Here is a 21,601-nt window from a genome sequence, read left to right on the forward strand (position 1 = left end):
TGACAAGGATTCTTTGCAGAGAAATCACAGAGACCTGAGCAGGTCTGTGTTTTGACCTGGAGTCTGTGCACGTGTCTGTCCTGACAGGCTCGCAGCCTGACGAGCTGCTCATAACTCCCTGAGGGCTTTCCCAGAAAAGAGGAGGATTCTCTTTCCCAGAAAAGAGGAGGAGTCTCAGAGGAGCCAGGAAATGAGTGCGGGATAAACTGTTCACTGTTGTTTGGCAGGTTTTGTCTGTGATGGAATTTAAAGTAAAGGCCTGGGCCTTCTTGCCCATTTTCCAGCTCCTGGGACCCAGTAGCAGTTGTCATCAGGGTAGCCGTTCTCATGTTTAGGTTCGTTATGGAGCAGCCTCCCACGAAGAGTCAGTCATAAATAGCTAACGTTAGGCAGTGAGACACAGCATGAATGTCAGCTGTTGTTAATGGCGGAAAGCCCACATTAACTTCATGTTAGCAACCGCGGGGGCAGATCTCCCAGTTTTGGATAAGGAAACTCACTGGTCTTCCCTGGGTCCCCACCACCTTTGGGCCTCAAATAGTGTCGGGCATTGTAGTCCTCACAGCATTCAGGCACCGGCACCAGACCTCTTTGCTTCTCCCGACCTTGGAAAGGCCCTGACGCAGCAGAGAGCAGAGCGTCCATGTGCAGCCAGGCTGTGCACCGGGGCAGCCCTGTTGGTGCCTGGGTGGCTCTGGGCTCCAGCTCATTCTGTCTTCCGAGACACCCTGAGGACAGTATGTTTAGGCGTCTGGACCACTGGTCCCTTCTTTGTGGAGTTCAGGTCTCTCCAGAATTTGGTCACTACTTGTTCTTTCTGGGTCTGGGTGGACACATACGTTGGACAGATCTCTATCCCTGGAACCTGGCACGTGGATTTCTTCTGCACTGACGGACTTTCCTTTTCTTTAGTTAGATGTGAACAGCATCATTGGCAGGCCTCTTTTTCCCTTTCAGTGGCTTAATGAAGAGAAGATCATCCAGAGGCTGGTGGAGCTGATCCACCCAAGTCAGGATGAAGATGTGAGTATGGCTCCCACAGAGCCCACCTTCCGCAGAGCCCCTCACTCGGGGCTGCTAAAGAACGCTCTCTGCCGCTGAGGGCAAGAGTTACATACTTTTCTTCCTTCAATCGAGCACAGACTTCCAGACTATGTCTTTTTACTAAAAAAAGTAGTACATACATATTATAAAAAACAATTTGACCAGAATTATATTAGTGATCGCATCTCTGGCTGAGTAACAAATTATCCCAAAACTTAGTTGTTTATAAGAACAAGTATTTTTTAAATTTCTCTTTCTATGAGTCAGGGACCTGGACACGGCTTAGTGGGTCCTCTGCCCAGGGTCTCTTACAAGACTGTGGTCATCTCAGGACTCAGCTGGGGGAGGCCCTGCCTCCGGGGTCACCAGTGGCTCAACAGGACTCCGTTCCTTGAGGGCCGTGGACCTGTCCACGGGGCAGCTCACAACGTGCTGCTGGCTTCCCTTGGAGTGAGCAAGACGGAAGTTCTTCTTCTGCAGTCTTAGAAGGGACAGTCCGCACTGTGGCTGTGCTCTGCTCTCTAGAAGTGAGTGGCTGAGGAGGTGGGGCTTACGAGGGCGTAAAGCCTCTGGGAGGGAGGCCCCCACCGCCAGTGTGGAAGCATGTAGGGTGGCAGTGGGGCTTCCTCTTGGCCCCCTGCCTGCTCCCTGCAGTGATCACTGTTGAAGAATTTGGGGTGTATTTTTTCTGTGCATGACAAAAGTAAACAGACACGCTGCCCTCAGCAATTTGAGAACAGTGGTGCCGACCTGTGTCTGAGCCTGTGCTGTGGCCTGGCCACACTGTTCTCTGTTCCTCTCCGCCCACGGGGCCGTCAGACAGCCGGGTGAGGGTGCCTATGCTCCATACTGAGGAGGGCGGGTGCCCCTCCACCAGTGTGAGCACCACAGGCCGCCGACTGGTCTGTTCCTGGCCCAGACGCAGGGGTGAGGCCACAGGGACCACCTGACTGCTTTCATTTCTCCCTAAAGTAGTCATGCAAACACTTTCTGTAGCCCAGAGTTCCCACAGTGTGCAGGTCACGGCTGCATGTTCTGACACTCCCGGCATGGAGCCAGGGGGCTGAGTTTCTCTCTAGTTAGTTTAGCTGCACCACTACACACCCCATGTTGTTGCGAGTGCACTGATTCCAGATTTTCACTAGTTAAGGTTTAATGTTTCCCTAGAAGAGTTGAGGCCTCTGTTTTCTGTAGCACCTTGTCTGTTTCCATTAGCTCATAGGACTCATTCTGAGTGTTACCAGCTACAGTTTAATACTTAATATTTTAAATATTAATTTAAAATACAGTGGCAGTAACGTGGTCACATATGCAGCATATCTCAAAATGGTTCCAGGGATAGAGCAATGTCTCTGTGGTGTATCTGACCCTCGAGAGCCCTATCTGGAGTCTGGGTTAGTTCAGTACAGCTGCAAGGTCTGACCGGATTGCATCCTGACATTCAGAAAGGCCAACCAGTTTTCTCTGAAATGGACTTGTTTAGAGAGTCCAGTGTGTTCTTCCGAGAACTGAGCAGTGGGACGGCTCTACTGGCCTCTCTCCCCAGCCCTGAGGGGAGTGCTGTGTCTCCTTTTCCTTCCAGAGACAGTCCAACGCCTCTCAGACTCTCTGTGACATCGTCAGGCTGGGCAGAGAGCAGGCCAGTCAGCTGCAGGAGGCCCCGGAGCCAGACCCCCTCCTCACAGTGCTGGAGTCGTGAGTGCTGGCTGCATTGCGGGTGCCTGGCTGGGTGGGGTGGGGTCTTTCTGAGCATGAGGAGGCCTCCAACCCCTGCCCTGAGCACAGGCAGATACTGCAGATGCCCAGATTCTGATGAGCTGGCTGTGAAATACTCCCATCTAGTTAACTTGATGAGCCTGTTTCTCATGGGAGGAGGGGTCTCCAGGGGACCCCTGGCATGTGTAGGGACTCTAGGCCAGCAGGGGCAGGAGTGTCGTGAGAACCCTGGGTGCCCAGCCTGAAGCCCAAGCGAAGCCGCTCGAGTTTTAGGGTGTTGCTCCTTTATAGAGAGGAGAGGCGGTCCTTTGGACGTTGGCCTGTGTGTCTGCTCCAGCAGCAGTGACCTCTGTGTGTGTCTGACAGGCAGGACTGTGTGGAGCAGCTTCTGAAGAACATGTTTGATGGAGACCAGACTGAGAGCTGCCTCGTTAGTGGGACTCAGGTGTTACTTACCTTGTTGGAAACAAGGCGGGCTGGGTGAGTGTCTCGCATGAGAGCTTGAATATGATGAGTGGTCTGGGTGTGTGGGATTTTTAACTAATTGTTAATGATGGGTAGACTCTCTTTGTTGAAAAGATAAACTTACAGCTCCTTGACCTTTGGCGTCAGTCATGTTCCTGCCTCAGGCCGAAGGTACCCAATGTTGCCAGCTTACAAGGTGTTTATAGATGTATCTGTGGAATAGGTATGAACAGTGGGTTTCTCCATAGACTGTCCCAGTGTGTGATGTGTGTAAGTGTGGTGTGGTGTGGGGTGTGTGTGTGTGTGTGTGTGTGTGTGTGTGTGTGTGTGTGTTTGTGTGAGTGGTTTTTGTATGTACACGCCAATGTGTGGGGGTGTGGGCTGTGAGGTGTGTGTGTGTATGTCTGATCTGTTCTGTCCCGTCATGTGCTGTGGTAGTGGCCTGTCTCCCAGGGTGACTAGTTCTCTTATTTCTTCTGGAGGGGACTTCATTGAAGCTCCCAGCACTGATAAACTGCACTTTAAAAAATTAAAAAAAAAAAAAAAAAAAAAAAAAAAAAGCAATAGGGACACCTGGGTGGCTCAGTCAGTTAAGTATCCAACTCTTGATCTCAGCTCAGGGTCTTGATCTCGGGGTCTTGATCTCAGGGTCGTGAGATCAAGCCCCGCATTGGGCTCCATTCTAGGCATGAAGCCTATTTAAAAAATAATAACAATAAAAAAGGGCACCTGGGTGGCTCAGTTGGTTAAGCGTCTGACTTTGGCTCGGGTCATGATCTCGCGGTCTGTGAGTTCAAGCCCTGCATTGGGCTCCGCGCTGACGTTGGGCTCTGTGCTGACAGCTCAGAGCCTGGATCCTGCTTGAGATTCTGTCTCCCTCTCTCTCTGCCCCTCCCCTGCTCTCTCTCAAAAATAAACATTTTAAAAAATTTAAAAAACAACAACCAAAGAATAAGAAATGACAAGAAATTGAGTTAATCTTGGTATGGGATTAGTAGCAGTTTTTGTCTCTCTTTCTCTGGGATCCAATACAGATCTATTAGTTTATTACCTAAAAATAGAATGATAACATTATCATTGTTTTCTCTAGTTAGACAATCAGGATATTGATTTTTTTAATGTTTATTTTGAGAGAGAGAGCGAGAAAGCACATACATGCTCAGGGAGGAGCAGAGAGAGAGAGAGGGAGAGAGAGAATCTCAAGCAGGCCCTGCAGTGTCAGTGCAGAGCCTGATCTGGGGCTCGATGCCACCAATCATGAGATTGTGACCTGAGCCCAAGTTGGACGCTTAACTGACTGAGCCACCCCGGTACCCCAAGAATGCTGATTTTTTTTTTCTTTCAATCTTTGTGAATCCTGGAAGCCTGGGCCCTTTCTGTAGGATGTGGGGGTTTTTCTCAAGGCCTCTCCCAACCTTGCCTGCAGTAAAGGGACAGCATGGAAATGAGACATAAAAACAGAGATGAGCCAGCTGATTCTTTTTTTTAATTCTTTTTTTGTATTTAAAATGTTTTTCTATAATGGTCACGTATTACTTTTATAACTGGAAAAAGCATTTAAATAAAGATCTCAGAGAAATTAGTTCGAAAAAGCTGGAGGGACGGTGTGGAGTCCTGTCTCCTGTTTTTCAACCAAGGAGTAGGAACAGTGGTGAATTTTCCAAAACCAGAGGTGGGGGCCAGAGGTAGTCCGGTGCGTGTGAGATGCCACCAGCCCCGTGGGGGTGAGGAGGCTGTCCTTGGCCATCACCTGGGAGTGTTTTCTAAAGGCCACTGTTGCTTTTCTCTTCTCTCTGTACCAGCCACCAAACCACTCTCGAGCCGACAGGTGGAGAAGTTGGGGGGCGAGGTGTGACAGAGGATGGGGGTGTATGCCCTGTGTCTCCATCTGCTGTCCTCGTCCACAGGACAGAGGGCTTGGTGGACTCCTTTTCTCAGGGACCGGAAGGGCTGTGCACCGTCAGCAGCAGCATACTGCACGGCATTGAGCCACGACTGAAGGACTTCCACCAGCTTCTACTCAGCCCGCCAAAGGTGGGTGACCTTGAACAGCTGTTAGGTCCCTATGCAGGCGTTATAGGCAGGATGATTTGCAAGTAGACCACCAGACATCCCGACTTGAGAGCCACCAGACAGATCCCAGAGGCATGTTTCCCTACCCTCATCTGCTGAATGTCCGTCTCTTCTCTGAGGTAAGGCTGGATGGGGAGGACATTTTGCAGCCCCCCAGATGACTCTTGCAGTCTGAAATAGGGGCCGTCTGAGAGCCCAAGTTTACTGTAGGCCTGGCCTCCAAGTCAGGGGTACCTGGCCAGTGGTCAGGGAAAGTCCCAGGGGAGGCCTTTGCTCAGCTCAATAGCTCCAGGCAGCACTTGGGTCACACGGAGAAGGGCTCAGTCGCTTAGCCACCATGGAGCTCACTGTGGAGCCCCTCTCCTCTGTCAGGGCCCCTTTCCCTTTCCTTGGTGCTTCGTAGCACCTACTATGATCTGTTGCACTATGAAGGTAGGGATTCTGGAACATTTCATTAATGAAACATTATGCTGCATGTGTGTGGGGTCAGAAAACCCTGGCATCCAATCTGATGAGGCCAGCTGTTACTTGTCTCCTTCAAGTATGTTCATGGGGTGTCTGTTAGCTCGGTGTCCTGACACTGTGTCCCCCAGAGAGCTGGCCCCATGTTGGACATGTCTCATAACCTGACATGCACATGTCTTTGCTTGGTTTGCTGGGACCAGAGAGCCCTGGGCTTCTGGGGACAGTAGACCACCATTGCTTACTGTTTTGTGAGGCGCAGAAGGGAGTGGTGGGGTCCCTAACCCTGCTGACCCCTTATTTCCTCTCATAGGCAACACTGGCTTGAGGAACCTCCACACACACATCGCATGCCTCCCCAGGCTGAGCCGCTTCATGGAGTAGTGGCCTGGCCCTTTGAGCAGTTAGCACCAGAGCTAAGAGAAGCCAGTAGCGGCCATCCATACTGGTTGCAAGTCTCTAACTGGGTGGTGCTCTTGTGTTTGTAGAAAAAAGCGATCCTGACCACCATCGGCGTGCTGGAGGAGCCTTTGGGGAATGCCCGTCTGCACGGGGCCCGCCTCATGGCTGCACTGCTGCACACGAACACGCCCAGCATCAACCAGGAACTCTGCCGGCTCAACACCATGGGCTTACTGCTGGTAAGTGGGCTCTCCTGCCAGCCCTGGGTGGCTCTCTGCATGTCTTGCACTGTCAGCAGGGGGGTGGGCAGACAGGGCAGGTGCACTGGGCGGGGGTCTGTCAGGGGCAGGCATTTGGACCTCAGTATCCAGACAAGGTTCTGCCCGGAACAAGCATAGTCTGTATAGAGAAACCATTTCCCAATCCTGTCACAGGGTTCGCCGGACAGGTCGCTGGTGAAGCACACCGAGTGACCGTGGGATAGGCCTTGGTGTAGGCTTACAGAGAATTGCCCCGAAAGCAGAGGGCAGATTTCTAATCCACTGTGAGGGACTGGGGTAATACAGTCCATCTCCTTCCTGTTTTCTCCCCAAGATAGAACTTTTATTATAGCTCTCCAACATAAAACGTCCTGAAAGAGCAAATCCTGGTCACTCACAGTAGAAGGCCACCCTAGCAGCTCTTGCCCAGGCCAGTGGGAAGTGGTCCTCTCTTCAGCAGATACCTCTCTGGTGCCTGCGGGAGACGGTCAGGCAGGCAGGGATAGCAGAGCAGCACTGGCTGTGGGCAGCAGGCTCCGCCACGGAAGGTGGGTGCTGATGGGGAGGGCGTCCCCCTGGGTGTGCACCGTGAGCACGTGGGGTCTCGGTCTCCCTCTTCCCTTCTGCCTTGCCTTAGGGCCTCTACTCCCAGAGAACTGAAATCTTTTCTAATTTAAATTCTTATCCCAGGGGCGCCTGGGAGGCTCAGTCAGTTAAGCATCAGACTTTGGCTCAGGTCATGATCCCGCGGTCCAGAGTTCAAGCCCCGTGTTGAGCTCTGTGCTGACAGCTCAGAGCCTGCATCCTTCCTGCTTGGGATTCTGTGTCTCCCTCTCTCTCTGTCCCTCCCCTGCTCCTGCTCTGTCTCTGTCTCTCTCTCAAAAATAAACATTTAAAAAATTTCTCATCCCAGAAGGGGGCAGCCTTGGAACTAGGCCTGAAGTACTGACTATATCTCAGTTTCTTACAGGGTTTGGGAGTCAGCTGGGCATTGCTGTGCTGAAATCCCAGATACGGATCAGGGCTTCGTTTTTGAAAGACCTCCTTTCCTTTTCCTCTCTTCAAAAAAAGTGTCTCCCACCCCCCTTTTTTGCTTTTATTTTTTTGTGGTAAAATATATATAACATAAAATTTATCATTTTTATAATTTGTAAGTGTATAATTCAGTAGATTTAAGTACATTCCCAATGTTATATAACCATTACCACTCTCTGTTTCTGGAACTTTCTCCTCTTCTGAAACAGAAACTTTGACCAGTAAGCAGTCTATCCCCTGCCCCTCCCCCTCCCCCAGCCCCAGCCACCACCATCTACCTTCTCTTTTTTTTTTTTTTTAAATATTTTTTACATTTATTTATTTTTGAGAGACACAGAGAGAGACACAGAGCACAAGTGGGGGAGGGGCAGAGAGAGAAGGAGACACAGAATCCGAAGCAGGTTCCAGGTTTTGAGCTGTCAGGACAGAGCCCGACACGGGGCTCGAACTCACAAACCGTGAGATCATGACCTGAGTTGAAGTTGGACACAACCAACTGAGCCACCCAACCACCCTATACCTTCTGTCTCTTTGAGTCTGACTCTTGTAGGGACCTTACAGAAGTGGAACCACGCAGGATTTAGCCTTTTGTGTCTGGCTTATTTCACTCAGCAATGCGTCCTCAAGGTTCATCCATGTGGTGGCACGTGGCAGGATTTCCGTCCTTTTTAAAGCTGACTAATATTCCATTATGTGAAGTGACCACATTGTGTTTGTCCAGAGCCATTAGTTGATAGACACTTGGGTTACTTCCAGTTTTGGGCTGTTTTGAATACGCTGCTGTGAACATGGGTGTGCCCGTATCTCTTCTGAGTGTGTACCAAGAAGTGGGATTGGCGGGTCATACGGTAATTCTACGCGTCTGTTTGAGGAGGCAGCAGGTTACCGTAGTAGCTGCCCCATTTTACCGGCAACGTCCTCACCGATGTGGCAGGCACATTGTCACTCTCCTTGCCAGTGCCTCCTCCCTGGCCTACGGGACCAGAGAGTCACAGGCAGACTGCTGTCCCCACCCTGGTCCAGGGGAAGGACACAGCCATCCTCTAGGCTTGGCTGGGGTTTGGGCCTCACTGGGTTCCCTCGGGGAGTGTCCACCTCTCGATTTCACATCCCTTCCTGAACAGAGTCCCTGGGTGTTTGAGAATTTAATGTACTTCCAGTAACTCATGGGTCAAGACAAAATCGTAAAGGCAGAATAATAAACATTTACATAGCAAAATGTGTATCATGTACTTAAAGTGGATACCACAGGAGAAGTACACTTGGGAAAGAAAAAAGGCTAAAAATTAATGAGTTAAACTTCTAAGTTAAGGACAAAAAGATAAGCCCAGCACAGGGTGTGTTCAGATGAGAGCAGAGATTGGTGAGACAGAAGGGCGGGTGGCCCTTTGTCAAGGTTCCAAACAGACCATCTCAAGGAGGTACCGTCAGCACCCGCCTGGCCACCCACATGGTCAGGGGACAGCGTGTGGGAATGGTGCACTACCACGACAGCGATCCCCTCGCCTCTGTGGTCCTGCTGCCGGGAGAAAACCCGTCCAAGGACTTTCCTCTGTCCTCTGTTTACTCAGGACCTGTTTTTTAAGTACACCTGGAATAACTTCCTGCACTTCCAAGTGGAACTATGCATAGCCGCTATTCTCTCCCATGCTGCCCGCGAGGACAGGGCAGAAGCCAGTGGACTGGAGGGCAGGGTGGAGCTTCTGCCCGGAAGCGGGGACCCAGAGGCCCCCCAGCCTGCTGCCAGCCGCCCTGAGAACACAATGGTGACCCACGTAAGTCCAGCCAGCGTCCTGTGTGTTGCTGTGCGCCCTTCCTGTCACTGCGAGCTGAGCCCCACCCCGTGTGGATATCCGCACTGCGGCTGCCCCCTAAGCCTCCCATGACGTGGGTGCGCTGCCCTCCCTCCACTGTGAGACATAGAGTCACGGAGAAAGTGTCCCTGCTTGCCGGGGAGCCGAGGGCCGGGCCCTGCGGTGGGCCACGCTCACCAGAGGGGGCCAGGGCATCTGGATGCAGCCCCAGGGTCTGCTGCCGTCATGACAAGGCCATGAAGGAAAGTGTGCAGGAAAGAGAATGTGTCGAAGTCTCAGGGGGAAACATTCTGGGGTTGTGGACCCTGTGAAAGGAAAGTTTTGCCTTTTTCTTGGCACTTCCATGCTGGCCCATGAGTGTCTCACGGGAGTCTCCCCTCTGGGACTGCCCATAGCTCTTCCCTGGTGTCCGTGTCTGTGTCTCCTCTGCCCTAAACAGCTGACGAGGGCGATGTTAACAAGTGTTTGTTGAGGAGGAGAGGAAACAGGCGTGCGGGTGGGTGGGTGCCATGAGGAGGTGGGCACGGTCACTTCTTCTTGAGTCAGGGAGCCCACTGGTTCGTGCTTCCCTGGGGAGGCTGGGGGCTGTGGGGGTGGGGTGGGGGGACGATTCTGACCCTCAGGCTGGCTGTGAGGCTCAGACAGGAGGGACACAAGTGTCTGACCAGAGAGGCCTGCGTCGTTCAGGCCTGAGCTGGACAGCAGCCCAGGGGGTACACAGGTGGGGGCAGGTGCTTTGACACCAGTGAGTGAGGGACCCTCACCCAGATGAGGAGGCCCTGTATGGAGTGGGGTGTGAGTGGGTCCGAGAACACATGCAGAGGCACAGGAAATGGCGTCCAGGCCCAGAGGCCAGAGGAGGCACTTGGGCCCGATCCTTGCTTCTGGACAGAGAAGGTGGGAGGCGGCCAAGGGGAAGGAGCGGAGCTGGGTGGCCCTATGGGGCCCGGGCAGCACCTTTGCTCCTGTTTGGACTGTAGGGAGGCATTGGGGACGTTGCGCTGATGTGCCTGCTTGCTGCCAGCCTAACCCACACGGTCCAGGGTCGGGTAGAGCGCAGCGTGCAGCCCTGCAGACCCTGACTGGGGTCACCTGTCCCCTTAGCTGTTCCAGAAGTGCTGCCTGGTCCAGCGGATCCTGGAGGCCTGGGAAGCCAATGATCACGCACAGTAAGGACCCACGGGAGCTGCAGGGGGTACCTGAGGGCCTGGTGTGTGGCTCCGGTGGGGAAAACCTGGAAGTGCTGGCCAGGGAGGGGCAGGCCTAGGGTGCCCAGGAGAGACAGGCAGAGCCACTCTTCTCCTTGCCCCACCCGGCCTGTCAGCAGGGACCCCAGCCTTCCACTCACAGTGTGTCCTCAGTCCTCCCATCTCCCCATCCCCGCCACCAGCTGCTTCTCCTGCTAAGCCCTGAACCCTCAGCAGTGCATCTGGGCTACTTCCTGCTTTCTCTCCTGCCCCACCGGCCTCTCGCGCCCTGAGCAGCTGGGATCTTTTTGAAACACACAGATGGTCTTCCCACTGCCTAAGTCTCGACCATCCAGGTCCCTGTGTGGGCTGCCCCTGCCCACAGCCCTGCCCACACCCTGCCGTCGCTCCACCCTGCCCACTGCTGCTTCTGGGGGGCTCTGATCTCACCCACCTCATGGCTCGCATCCTGCTGTTACCCCACCAGGTTGTGTCCTCTGCAGAATACGTGCAACATGTGGGACGGGGTCATCTGTCCTTCCTTGGGTCTGGCCCACGTGATACCACTGAAGCCCCATGGGCAGCTTGCTCTTGTCCCTCTTGTGCACTTGTGCACACGGTGCCTGTCGCGGTGGGTGGCTCACTCCTTTCAGTGAGGGGCCCACGATGCCACAGAGGCTGGGACTCACAGCAGGCTGCACACAGGCCTCCCCGCGGGCCTGTCCCTCCAGGATCCCTCCTGACCCCTTCCTCTGCCAGGCTGGGCTCACTGACTCAGGAGCCCACCTTTGCTTCCTCTTCTGGGCACCGTCAGGCTTTTAGGACAGAGAACATGGTCGAAAGTGACTTTGTCCCCTCTGAGCATTTAACGCCTTCCTAGCACAAGGGGCTTTAAAGATTTGCCCTTGTGTTGGGTCACGCATGTGACGGAGGAGAGGTTGAACGTGAAGCTGTGTGTGCTTGGCAGCGTGGGGTGGGAAGGTGGACGGAAGCCAGGACTCAGGCCTTAGAGTGTGTAGAACTCAGCAAGGGAGGCAGTTTGCAGACCCGGGGAGCCAGGCAGCGACAGGCCAGCTCCCAGCCACTGCCCATGTGGAGCAGCCCCTGCCTGGCTCTGGGTCCCAGTCCCGTGTCCGTTCTTGACTCCCCCTGCCCTCCCCTGCCACCCACCGCTGGTCAGCACCCGTGGCAGGAATGCACTGTACTGGGGTCTCTGAACCTCTTCTGCCCCACTGGGTGTTCCTTCGGGTCGGCCGGCTCTGGGTGGAGCTGGAAGGGCCTCTGGGAGCCAGGACAGGGCAGAGGTGTCTGCGTGTGGGCTGAGGGGCGCAACATCGGACCAGCCCTGCAGGGTGGGCAGAGGCCCACCAGGCCCTGCTGGTATGCAGGCCCCATGGCTGCCTCGGTTTCTGGTCTCTACGTTGGGGGTAGGAGTGGTGTCTGCCTCATTAGCACTCCTTGTAGTGAGATTGGAGTGATTGGCTGGCCTGTAGCAGGTGCTCTGGAAAAATAAGTGTCCTGCAGGTGGGATTCGCGGGGTGAGGGGAGCGGGGGGATCAGGGAGGGCTGGGAGCAGGGGCGAGGCCAGGGCCCTGATGGACACAGTGAAGAAAACCTAGTGGTCCCCTGATGCTGCCCTTCACTTTCAGGGCAGCGGGTGGCATGAGGAGAGGCAACATGGGCCACCTTACCCGGATTGCCAATGCGGTGGTACAGAACCTGGAGAGGGGCCCCATGCAGACCCACATCAGCGAAGTCATCCGAGGTGAGCCCGTCCTGCCCTTGTTGCCCTCCTGGCAGCAGGAGCCCTGTTCTGGGTCTGCCCCCGGCCCCTTCCCTCAGCCCCCTGCCTCTGCCGCATCTCCTGCCTCTGTCCCCTGCCCCCTTCCACTGCCTCCTGCCCCCTGCTTCTGCTCTCTGTCTCCTGCCTCCTGCCTCTGCCATCTGTCTCCTGCCCTCTGCTCTCTGCCCCCTGCCTATGCCTTCTGCCTCCTGCCCTCTGCCCCTTGCCCTCTGCCTCCGCCCCCTGCCTCTGCTCTCTGCCTCCTGCCCCCTGCTTTTGCTCTCTGCCCCCTGCCTCTGCCTCCTGCCCTCTACCCCCTGCCTCTGCTCTTTGCCCCCTGCCCTCTGCCCCCCGTCTATGTCTTCTGCCTCCTGCACCCTGCCTACTGCCCTCTGCCCCTTGCCCTCTGCCTCCCCCCCCTGCCTCTACCCTCTGCCTCCTGCCTCTGTCCCCTGCCTCTGCCCCCTCTCTCCTGCCCCCTGCTTCTGCCCCCTTTCCCTGCCCTCTGCCTCCTGCCCCCATCCTCTGCCCCCTGACTCTGCCTCCTGCCACCTGCCCCTGCCCTCTGCCTCCTTCCCCCTGCCTCTGCCCTCAGCCCCCTGCCTCTGCCCTCTGCCTCCTACCCCCTGCCTCTGCCCCTTGCCCCCTGCCTCTGCACTCTGCTCCCTGCCTCTTGCCCCCCTGCCTCTGCCCTCAGCCCCCTGCCCCCGTCTCCTGCTCGTCTCCTGCCCTCTGGCCCCCCTCAGCAGGCGGTTACTGCATTGGTACAGGACAGTCTGCTTGCTTTCCCACATGGGATCTTCTCTCAAGGTGGGCCTGGGTCCCAGGTGTCAGTTCTGTTGAACAGACCTCTGTGGAGGGCATCCTTGTGCCCAGCAGCCCTGTCAGGTGCCTGCACTCAGCAGCTCAGGTGTCAACAAGTTCTCTCCTGTGTCTGCTGCTCAGGGACCACCCGAGTCCCGCCCGAACACTGCCCTCCCGCTCCACAGTCCAGCTTGTCTCTGAACTCAGGCAGCTTTGCAGACCTTTCTAGCACAAGTCTGGGGAGCTGGGGAAGGTGGCCTCTCTTCTTGAAGAACAGGTTTTGGGACCTGAGCAGAGGCAGCCCCTCCTCTGGTCAGTCCTCCCCTCTGCCCTCAGCCTGAGACATCCGCCATCCTGGGCTTCTCCTGCCTCGGACTCCAGGGCCACCCCTGCCCCGACCTGGGGTCCCACCACCCACGCCCTCTCACATCCTGGCCGTGGTCTGCAACTCCTGGCCACCAGGCTTCCTGAGCAGAGCCGGGAGGGCCCAAAGGAGTCTTGCTTCAGACAGGAAGGTGGGCAGGTCGGAAGGGCCCGTGTGGCTCCCCTGGGGAGGACGATGCCCAGACCAGCCTGAACAGCGTGCTGAGAGACACTGGGAGGTCAGGGCTGAACAGGTGGATGGAGTGCACTAGTGAGTCCAGGGAGCTGAAGGTGGGCAGAGGACAGGATCCCTCAAGGCCCTGGGGGCGGTGTTCACACCAGTTTCGTGACCAGGACCGTCTTCTCAGCCCCACGTGGGATGCTTGGGCGCAGTGGATGGTGTTTGCACAAAGGAGTGAGCTCCATCTGTCAGGACCCCCACCGGTGCCGTGATCCTGGAGCATAGGGGGGTGCTAGGGTTCCTCCCCCATCGTGCAGCAGAGGAAGCTGTGCTGCCAGTGTTAGGTCAGCTGTGTGGCAGGTGTGGTCCCCGCCGGTTTAGACCGGTGGCCTGCCACACTGGCTGCCTGGTTGTCCCTTCAGGGAGTCTCTGCTGTGGTCCCTATGGCACAGTGCCGGGGGTGAGTCTAGGAAGCTGTGGGTGGCCCTCCAGAATGGAAGCAGGGGAGTGTACTTGGTCGGTGGCCAACAGGCCGAGGTCAGGCACCTGTGACAAGGGTGTGTGGACCCAGGGAGGCTCCCTAGGAAGGGTGCAGTTTGGGGTGTGTGAGGTGAGCGAGGAGCTTTCTGCCGTGGTCTTCACTTGCTCTGGACTGTGACTCACTCTGGGGCTCTGACCTTTCCAGAAAACAGGCCCCCACAGGCCTGTGGGCTGCACTGAGGGGTTGGGGGGATGGGCGGAGAGGGAGATACAGCTGCAGTGGTATCCGCGCAGCAGAGGGAGATCCGCACAGCAGTGGTCCCCATGCTCACTTCGTACCTGGGGGCTCCTGAGGTCGGCTTGTGTGCCAAGATGCCCGCTGAGCTCAGGCCCTTCCCTGTGAGCGCCCTCGAGGTCCTGCAGGACCCCTGGCCGCCTAGGCCTCCCTTCTGGTGGCCCTCAGGCGTCCCCTCTGGGCCCTCCATGCCTGAGCACAGTGGCGCTGTCCCAGGGCTAAGTAATGGTGCTCCCTTGCAGGGCTCCCTGCGGACTGCCGTGGGCGCTGGGAGAACTTCGTGGAGGAGACACTGGCGGAGACCAACCGCAGGAATGCTGTGGACCTGGTGAGGGGCTCAGCTGTTCCTGTGGCACGGCATCCATTGGTGCCGCGGCCATGCCTTCCTGTCCGGTGTGTGGGGGGGGGGGGGGGGGGCGTGGTGGGTGTGTGTGTGTGTGTGTGTGTCTCCGTCCGTCCACACGGCCCTGAATGCGTGCAGTGGTCTCTGCCTCTGTGTCCTGAACACCGACCTGTCCTGCCTCGGGCCCCAGTGGCCCCCTAAAGCCTCAGCAGAGCTGGCCTGGCCCCTTGACCCTTCCCTGTCCCCTCAGGAGCCCTAGTGTGTTCTCGAGGGCTCCTGATTCCCGAGGCCTGGTGTGCCCTACACCAAGGGGAGGGGCGAGGGGGCAGCAGCCCCGGGGGCTCACGTCCACCCACTCTGGCTGTTTCAGGTAAGCACCCACCACCTTCACCCCTCGAGTGAGGATGAGGACATGGAGGGCGTTTTCCCTAATGAGCTGTCCCTGCAGCAGGTGCGTGTGGCCGCTCTGCACAAGCTCAGGCAGCCCTTCCCGCCCTTGGCAGCGCTCAGTCTCCAGGGCGTTGCCAGGCTGCTGCGGGAAACAGCCCAGGGGAGTGTGCTTGTCCCCACACACCAGGCTCAAGCAGGGGAGGGGCCAGACGTGCAGCACCCTCGCCCCTTAATGAGGGGGGAACCCCCAGAGCCACATCGATGAGACCCTTGGGGACCCGGTGGATGACCTTTAAAGTAAACGAGGCTCTTTGGACGCGACCCTGCGTGCATGTCATCCGGTTGGGAGGACCCCGTGAAGCAGCAGAGTGAGCTTTTCTGGGAGCAGCTCCGTCTGAGGCCGCCTTGCGCCCCCCTCCCCGCCAGGCTTTCTCCGAGTACCAGGTCCAGCAGATGACAGCCACCTTCGTGGATCAGTTTGGCTTCAATGACGAGGAGTTTGCAGACCAGGATGACAGTGTCAAGTGAGCTCCCATCATGCTCTCTGGACCCTAAACCATGTCCACCCCACCTGGGATCCTGTCACCTGGGTGCTTCCCTCCTGTCACCACATCCCACATTCGAGCCTTCACCATCTCCCACCACCTTGTCCCTCTTGGAAAGGAGCTGGGTTCTGCCCAGTGTGACCAGGTTCCAGGCCTGCAGGAGGGGCTGGGCTGCAACACCCTCTGGGGAGGCAGATTGTCACCATGCAGACCAGGGACAGAGGGGCCTGGGTGGAAAACGAGTGAGTGTGAGGAGGGAGGCAGGACGGAGAGCTGCCCCCTTTGTCCGAGGCCCCCATTTACTTACACTCAAAGGGACAGGTGGACGTCCCCGGGGCATCAGGGCATGGATGGTTGCAGGACAAGCCCCAGGTGGCCCCATGCTGACCATGTCCCTTATTGCTGCAGTGCTCCCTTCGACAGGATTGCTGAGATAAACTTCAGCATCGATGCTGACGAGGACAGTGTGAGTCCACAGCTCCATGCTCATTAGAAGCGGATGGGGACACTGGTGGGTGGGCAGTATGGGGACACAGGGCTGCTTCGTGGAGCCAAGCCCCCCATCCTGGGATCCCCCTGTCTGACTCAGCCCCTCCGGGAGCCCAACCCCCCATCCCATGGCCCCCCTGTCTGGCTCAGCCCCTCCCGGAGCCATTGCCACTATGCGGGTGATGTTGCCTGCAGCCCAGCGCAGCTCTGTTTGAGGCCTGCTGCAGTGACCACATCCAGCCTTTTGACGATGATGAGGAGGATGACATCTGGGAGGACAAGGAGACGCACTGCACTGCCCGAGTGACGGCTAGAGCCAGGTGTGAGGCCCACCTGTCCCCCTCCAGCCTCCTGAGGCAGAGAGGTCCCAGAAGGCTGTGTGTGCACTCCCAGCCCCACGCCAGCCACGATGTTCTGGGTGCACAAGAGGGGACACTCTGGGGCACCCCATGTTGGTGCTGGCTGGTGGCTGCTCTGACCATGTGTCTTTCCCCAGGTTTGGGGGCCCTCACACCTCAGAGAGCTGCTCAAAGAATGGCCTGGAGCGTGGAGGCCAGGACAGGAAGGAGGGCTTGGAAGCAGACAAGGATATGGCTCTGGCAGGTGCCCCTCTGGCCTCAGCCCAGAAGGAAGGTCCTCGCTTGGAGGGTGGCTCAGAAGGTAGATGCTGGGGACACAGGGTTCAGGCTGGGCAGGGGACTTGGGCAGGGACACAGGCCCTGGCCTGTGCGTGGTGGTGGTGGTGGGGGGTGTTCTGCCGTGGGCCTGCTGTCTGTTGTCTGCAGACTCTGTGCCCAAGCTTGCAGGTGATGCTCCAGAAGGCAGCAGTGTCCCCACAACCCCCGACTGTGCCAATGCAGGATTGGTAGCAGATGCTTTGGCCCAGATCTTGGCTGCCCCCCTGCCCCCTGTCGAGGTCACTCTGCCACATTGCCATGGCTGGTGGCCGGCCGGTGTCCACTGGTCCTGTCGGGGAAGGCATGCCCTGCGGCACTTCTTGCGGAGCCCCAGGGCTGTGAAGGCAGGTGGGGCTCACCTGTGGGTCAGGGCTGCCTGGACGGCTGTGTCTCCCCCCAGCAGGCGCCTCGTGGGCAGTATTTGAGGAGACGGTGAACTCGCCAGTGCCGGTTCCAGGAGTGGCGGTGGATGTGGGTTCCGGCGTGTGGGCATCCAGCACCCCCAGCCCTTCGGCTTTGGAGGAAAAAGGCTGGGCCAAGTTCACCGACTTCCAGCCTTTCTGCTGGTGAGGTGGGGCGGGCCAGGAGGTCACCCCATCTGCCTCTGGGGGTGGCATCTCCCTGGCCGGGGCTCAGCCTTGCCTTCCACAGCTCCGAGTCGGGGCCCAGGTGCAGCTCCCCGGTGGACACGGGCCACGGCGGTGCCCAGGATAGCCTGACCCAGGGCCCAGAGAGGACCCGTGAGTAGGAGGGGCTCTGAGCACAGGCAGTGGGAGGATGTAGCCAAGACCCCACTGTGGCTCCCTGTCCCCCTGGTGATACTGGGGTTTGCACATCTCCCAGAGGGCCTAGGCATAGGGCGGGTAGCCCTCGGGGTGTGCATGTCACTGGCCTGTACCCATCTGTGCTGCCAGGGCCTCTGGCGGACAGTGAGGGCCTTTCCAACCCAGGCCAGTCTCCCCAGGCCTTGCTTTCTCCATGCAGGTCACCTGAGTGCATTGTGCCACCTCAGTGGCCGTTCTGGGGCCTGTTCAGGGTCCTTGACCCTGAACCCCTCATCAGACAGGCTTGGAAGCTCCACAGGGTATCAGAGCCACACCGAGAGGGAGTTGGAAGTCACAGGGCTAAGTGGGGGTCCTCCTGGCCTGGGGGAGGAGAGCCCCTTTGTACAGTTCCTGTAAATACACAGATGCACGTGTGGGCTTAAGGACCCTGAGGCCGCGCCCTGTGGCCCCTCCGTCCTCAGCTCCCTGTCCTGTAGTAGGCCCAGCTTCCCCATGTGCCTGGAACGCGTGTGTCACCAGGAAGGCCCCCCCAGTGGTTTCCGACAACACTGAGGACGAGCAGAAGATGGCAGGTGCCTTGGAGACTGTCAGCATGGGTCCCAGCCGGGAGACCCCCCTGCTGCCTGCGTCAGTCCCCAGGTGCGCAGGGTCCCTAGGTCCCCAGCACTCTGCTCACCTAATGCCCTGCTGGCCCTGTGACCCTGAGGATGTTGACTTTTGGGGGGTGGGGGGGTAGGGCTGCCTGTTCGTCTAAGTGGAAGCTCAGGGTCAGGGATGCCTTCTTCACACAGGGAGAGCACAGGGACTGAATGTCCCGCCTTGGGGACTTGGGGATGGGGCTGCCCCAGATGGTGGGGAGGGGCCGTGGCCTCTCAGACAGCAGGAGGGAGGGTCTCTGAGGATGTCCTTGGGTCACAGGAGTCCTGACTGGGGGCATCTTCCCTGCAAGCTCCCCTGCACGCATCCCTCCTTCACCCACAGGAAGGCCCAGGCCTTTGGGATCCGTCATTGGATGGACAGACCCCTCCTGGCTGGGCACGGTGGGGAGGCAAGCTGCATAAGGAGCTGTGAAAACAGGGAACTGGGGGCCAGTGGGGCACTTGAGAGAGAAGGTGATGGTGGAGCTGAAGCTTACAGGGGCGAGGGGGGGGCAGTCCCCCAGCAGGAGAGGACAAGGACCAGATGTGTGACAGTGGGAACAGCCGTGGAGTCTCCTTCCCCCTACCCCCCCAGCCCGCTGCCCCAGCCCTGGTGGTCCCGCAGGTTTGGGGCTCAGTCCATCCCATTGGTGGGGGTCCAGCTCTGGCTCACAGCATGCTCGTTCTCAGGACCCCAGACAACAAGGCCTGTCCCTCAGGGGGCACAGCTAGGAGCCAGCGGGGCCAGGCAAGGAGGCAGGGCCCCAGGCCCCTGAGTGGTGATCCTTGGGTTAAAGGCATACATGGTTCTTGAATGGGTTTAATTCCTTCTCAAAGTGCAGAATCCCTGCAAGTGTCAAAGCCTCTTCCTCTTTTCCTAACTTCCCTGACTAAAAACCAGCTTTGCTCTGAGAAGCAAATTATGTTCTGAAAGCAAGTGGGCCATTTCCGGAGCTGCCTGCATGACTCTGGTCCCAGCCCACCTGTGGGTGAGCCCTCAGGCTGTGCCCACCTAGGCCAACACCTGGTCACCAGGCTTTAATGTAGGGCGTTTCTTATGCTGCCCGTGGCTCCCCCACCCTCACTGGCTCCCAGGGGTCCTTGTACGGTTGGAGCTGACCTTATATGTAATTGAAGCAAGCACTGGGCAGGTGTGGGCTGAATGGAGGAGCCATGGGCTCGCTCTCCTGGGCTGCAGCAAGAAGGGCTGTGAAGACCAGAGCCCGGCACTGGGGCTGGTGTCCTGAGGCCACTGGTTCTTGACCTTCCCAGTTACAGGAGGGACCATTTCTGGGCACATGGCCCATGGGCTGCCTTTTTAAAAAAATTTTTAACATTTATTTATTATTGAGAGACAGACACAGAGAGTGAGCAGGGGAGGGGTAGAGAGAGGCAGAGACACAGAATCTGAAGTAGGCTCCAGACTCTGAGCTGTCCCCACAGAGCCCGACGTGGGGCTCGAACTCCCAAACTGCGAGATCATGACCTGAGCCGAAGTCAGACGCTCAGCCGACTGAGCCACCCAGGCGCCCCCCATGGGCTCTCTTAAGTGGGCTGGGTGTGGTGCAGAGTTAGTGAGGGTCGCTGGAAGTATTGAGGGGAGCATGTTGCATACCAGGGTGGGGGGTGGGGGTGGGGAGCTGTATGGAGAGAGACCAGCTCAGGGCAAGCACTACCTGGAAGGCCTGAGGTCTCGGTGGACAGGCAGGTGATCTCTGGTGTTTGTGGAACGTGGGTGGGGGGGGGGGGGCGGCGCGCAGAACCACACTGGAACCCAGAGCCCAGGTAACTGGAGCCTGTGTCTGCCGTACAGGGCTGAGTGCACCGCCAGCACGCTGTCAGACCCCACCTCCCCTGCACCTGCAGAAGCAACCTTCACCCCAGCTGTGGCTGTCCCCCCTGAGGCTGCTGTGGCGGCCACCACGGCGCCGGGCAAGGCCAGTCCCGCCCCAGCTACCCTGCCAGTCGCTCCTGTGTTGAGCGGGGCGGTTCCAACAGGGCCCGTAGCGGCCGTCACCACTGCAGCCCCATCCACTTGCACAGCAGCCATCCTGGGGACAGCGACAAAAGACAGGTGAGCCGGTCAGGCTGGGGGAAGGGGACCAGACGGGACCCTTGGGACCAAGGGCTCTAACCCCCCGCTCGTCTTCCTGCAGGAAGATGGACGCACCACCACCTGCAGGAGCCACCTTGAACGGCCCCGTGTGATGCTGCTGCCGCCCAGCCGTGGCGCGCCCTTAATCGAGAAAACTACCTGGTGATGCAATTTGTCTTTTTTAATTTAATTTAATTTTATTTTAAAATAAATGCTGCATTGGTAAAGCTGGCAGTTGGAACCAGTTGGACAGCCCAGCTTGCGTCTCTCCTGCCTGACCCCACGTGGGCCTCGAGTCCAGCGAGTCCAGCTCCGCGCACAGCAATAAGGCCTCAGATGTGCGCTCTGCCGGCGGGAGCCAGGGGCCAGAGCCCCAAGACACCGTGAGGACTGAGGGCCACGACGGGCATGGACGTCACAGGCTCTAAGCCTCAGTTTTTACTGATTATTATTTTTTTTTAACAAACGCAGGAAAGAGCCACGTGTTTGCACTTTTGTGTCCAGCCACAACGAAGGGTCTCCCTGGCTCTGGGGACAAATGTGGGTCTGGAGCTGGACTGGCCAGACAGGGTCTTAGCTGCCCAGTGGCCCTGGGAGCCGGCCTTGAGCCAGGCTGCAAAATTTGACTGCCTTAAAATAAGACCCTCACGGCCTGGTGGGCAGTTGGGGCACCTGGCAGGGGCTGGCCATGGGCGTGCAGGATAGGGGCACAGGGGGTGCAGAGACTGGCTTCGGCGATGCCAGGTGGGGTGGGGGGGGGTGGTGCACCTGTCGGGAAGGGCAGGGCCAGGCCATGCTGTCCTGGAGGGGTCTGCAGGATTATTTTATGTTGAGTCCATTTTTAATGTTCTGATAATCTGACAGGGCACCCGAGACCCCCAACTCCCAATAAAAGCTGTGTTATTATTCTTACTGACAAACCTGTGTGTTGTTCAGCCGCAGGCCCTGGAGCCCTAGCCTGACCGGCAGCAGGGGGGTCACTGCTGCCTCCGCCCCCGCCCCGCGTTGGCAGTAGTGTCTCAGAACTGATGCAAGTTGAGAGCTTTTTTCTTTGTAAAACAGGCTCTGCCTACAGCCGACCCAAGGGCCACCTGGTCCTCACCAGCCAGGCAGCAGGGGCAGCCAGCAGGGCCTCCCTGGTCACTGAGGGCCTGGATGTGGGTCTGTGTACTCATCAGTGCCTCCATTCCTCCTAAGCAGCTGTGGTCCTGCGCTTACCTCGCCCTGTGGCCCCTGCTTTGGTGACTTCTGACCTCCTCTCTTGAGACAGCCTCC

The 21,601-nt window shown here is 57.6% G+C and overlaps 1 protein-coding gene across 6 annotated transcripts in view; it reads left to right on the forward strand.

Annotated features, from left to right (window-relative positions):
- Positions 1-21,246, forward strand: part of PPP6R2 (protein phosphatase 6 regulatory subunit 2) — an 84,879-nt gene extending 63,633 nt beyond the window's left edge. For 2 of the 6 annotated variants that reach the window (XM_030320997.1, XM_030321002.1), the window contains 19 exons: positions 958-1,023; positions 2,627-2,739; positions 3,127-3,240; positions 5,133-5,259; positions 6,249-6,401; positions 9,029-9,232; positions 10,376-10,440; positions 12,108-12,223; positions 14,607-14,692; positions 15,078-15,158; positions 15,524-15,621; positions 16,051-16,108; positions 16,327-16,451; positions 16,628-16,791; positions 17,209-17,374; positions 17,460-17,548; positions 18,070-18,232; positions 20,045-20,305; positions 20,388-21,246. In XM_030320997.1, coding sequence (XP_030176857.1) covers positions 958-1,023; positions 2,627-2,739; positions 3,127-3,240; positions 5,133-5,259; positions 6,249-6,401; positions 9,029-9,232; positions 10,376-10,440; positions 12,108-12,223; positions 14,607-14,692; positions 15,078-15,158; positions 15,524-15,621; positions 16,051-16,108; positions 16,327-16,451; positions 16,628-16,791; positions 17,209-17,374; positions 17,460-17,548; positions 18,070-18,232; positions 20,045-20,305; positions 20,388-20,439 — 2,301 coding nt within the window. In that variant the 3' untranslated portion in view covers positions 20,440-21,246. The remainder of the gene's footprint in view (positions 1-957; positions 1,024-2,626; positions 2,740-3,126; positions 3,241-5,132; positions 5,260-6,248; positions 6,402-9,028; positions 9,233-10,375; positions 10,441-12,107; positions 12,224-14,606; positions 14,693-15,077; positions 15,159-15,523; positions 15,622-16,050; positions 16,109-16,326; positions 16,452-16,627; positions 16,792-17,208; positions 17,375-17,459; positions 17,549-18,069; positions 18,233-20,044; positions 20,306-20,387) is intronic. The other 4 variants (XM_030320999.1, XM_030320998.1, XM_030321000.1 and 1 more) reach the window with 4 other exon arrangements.
- Positions 21,247-21,601: the final 355 nt, after the last annotated feature.

This window comes from Lynx canadensis, chromosome B4 (genome assembly GCF_007474595.2).
Source record: "Lynx canadensis isolate LIC74 chromosome B4, mLynCan4.pri.v2, whole genome shotgun sequence".
In the NCBI taxonomy this organism is placed as follows: Eukaryota; Metazoa; Chordata; class Mammalia; order Carnivora; family Felidae; genus Lynx; species Lynx canadensis.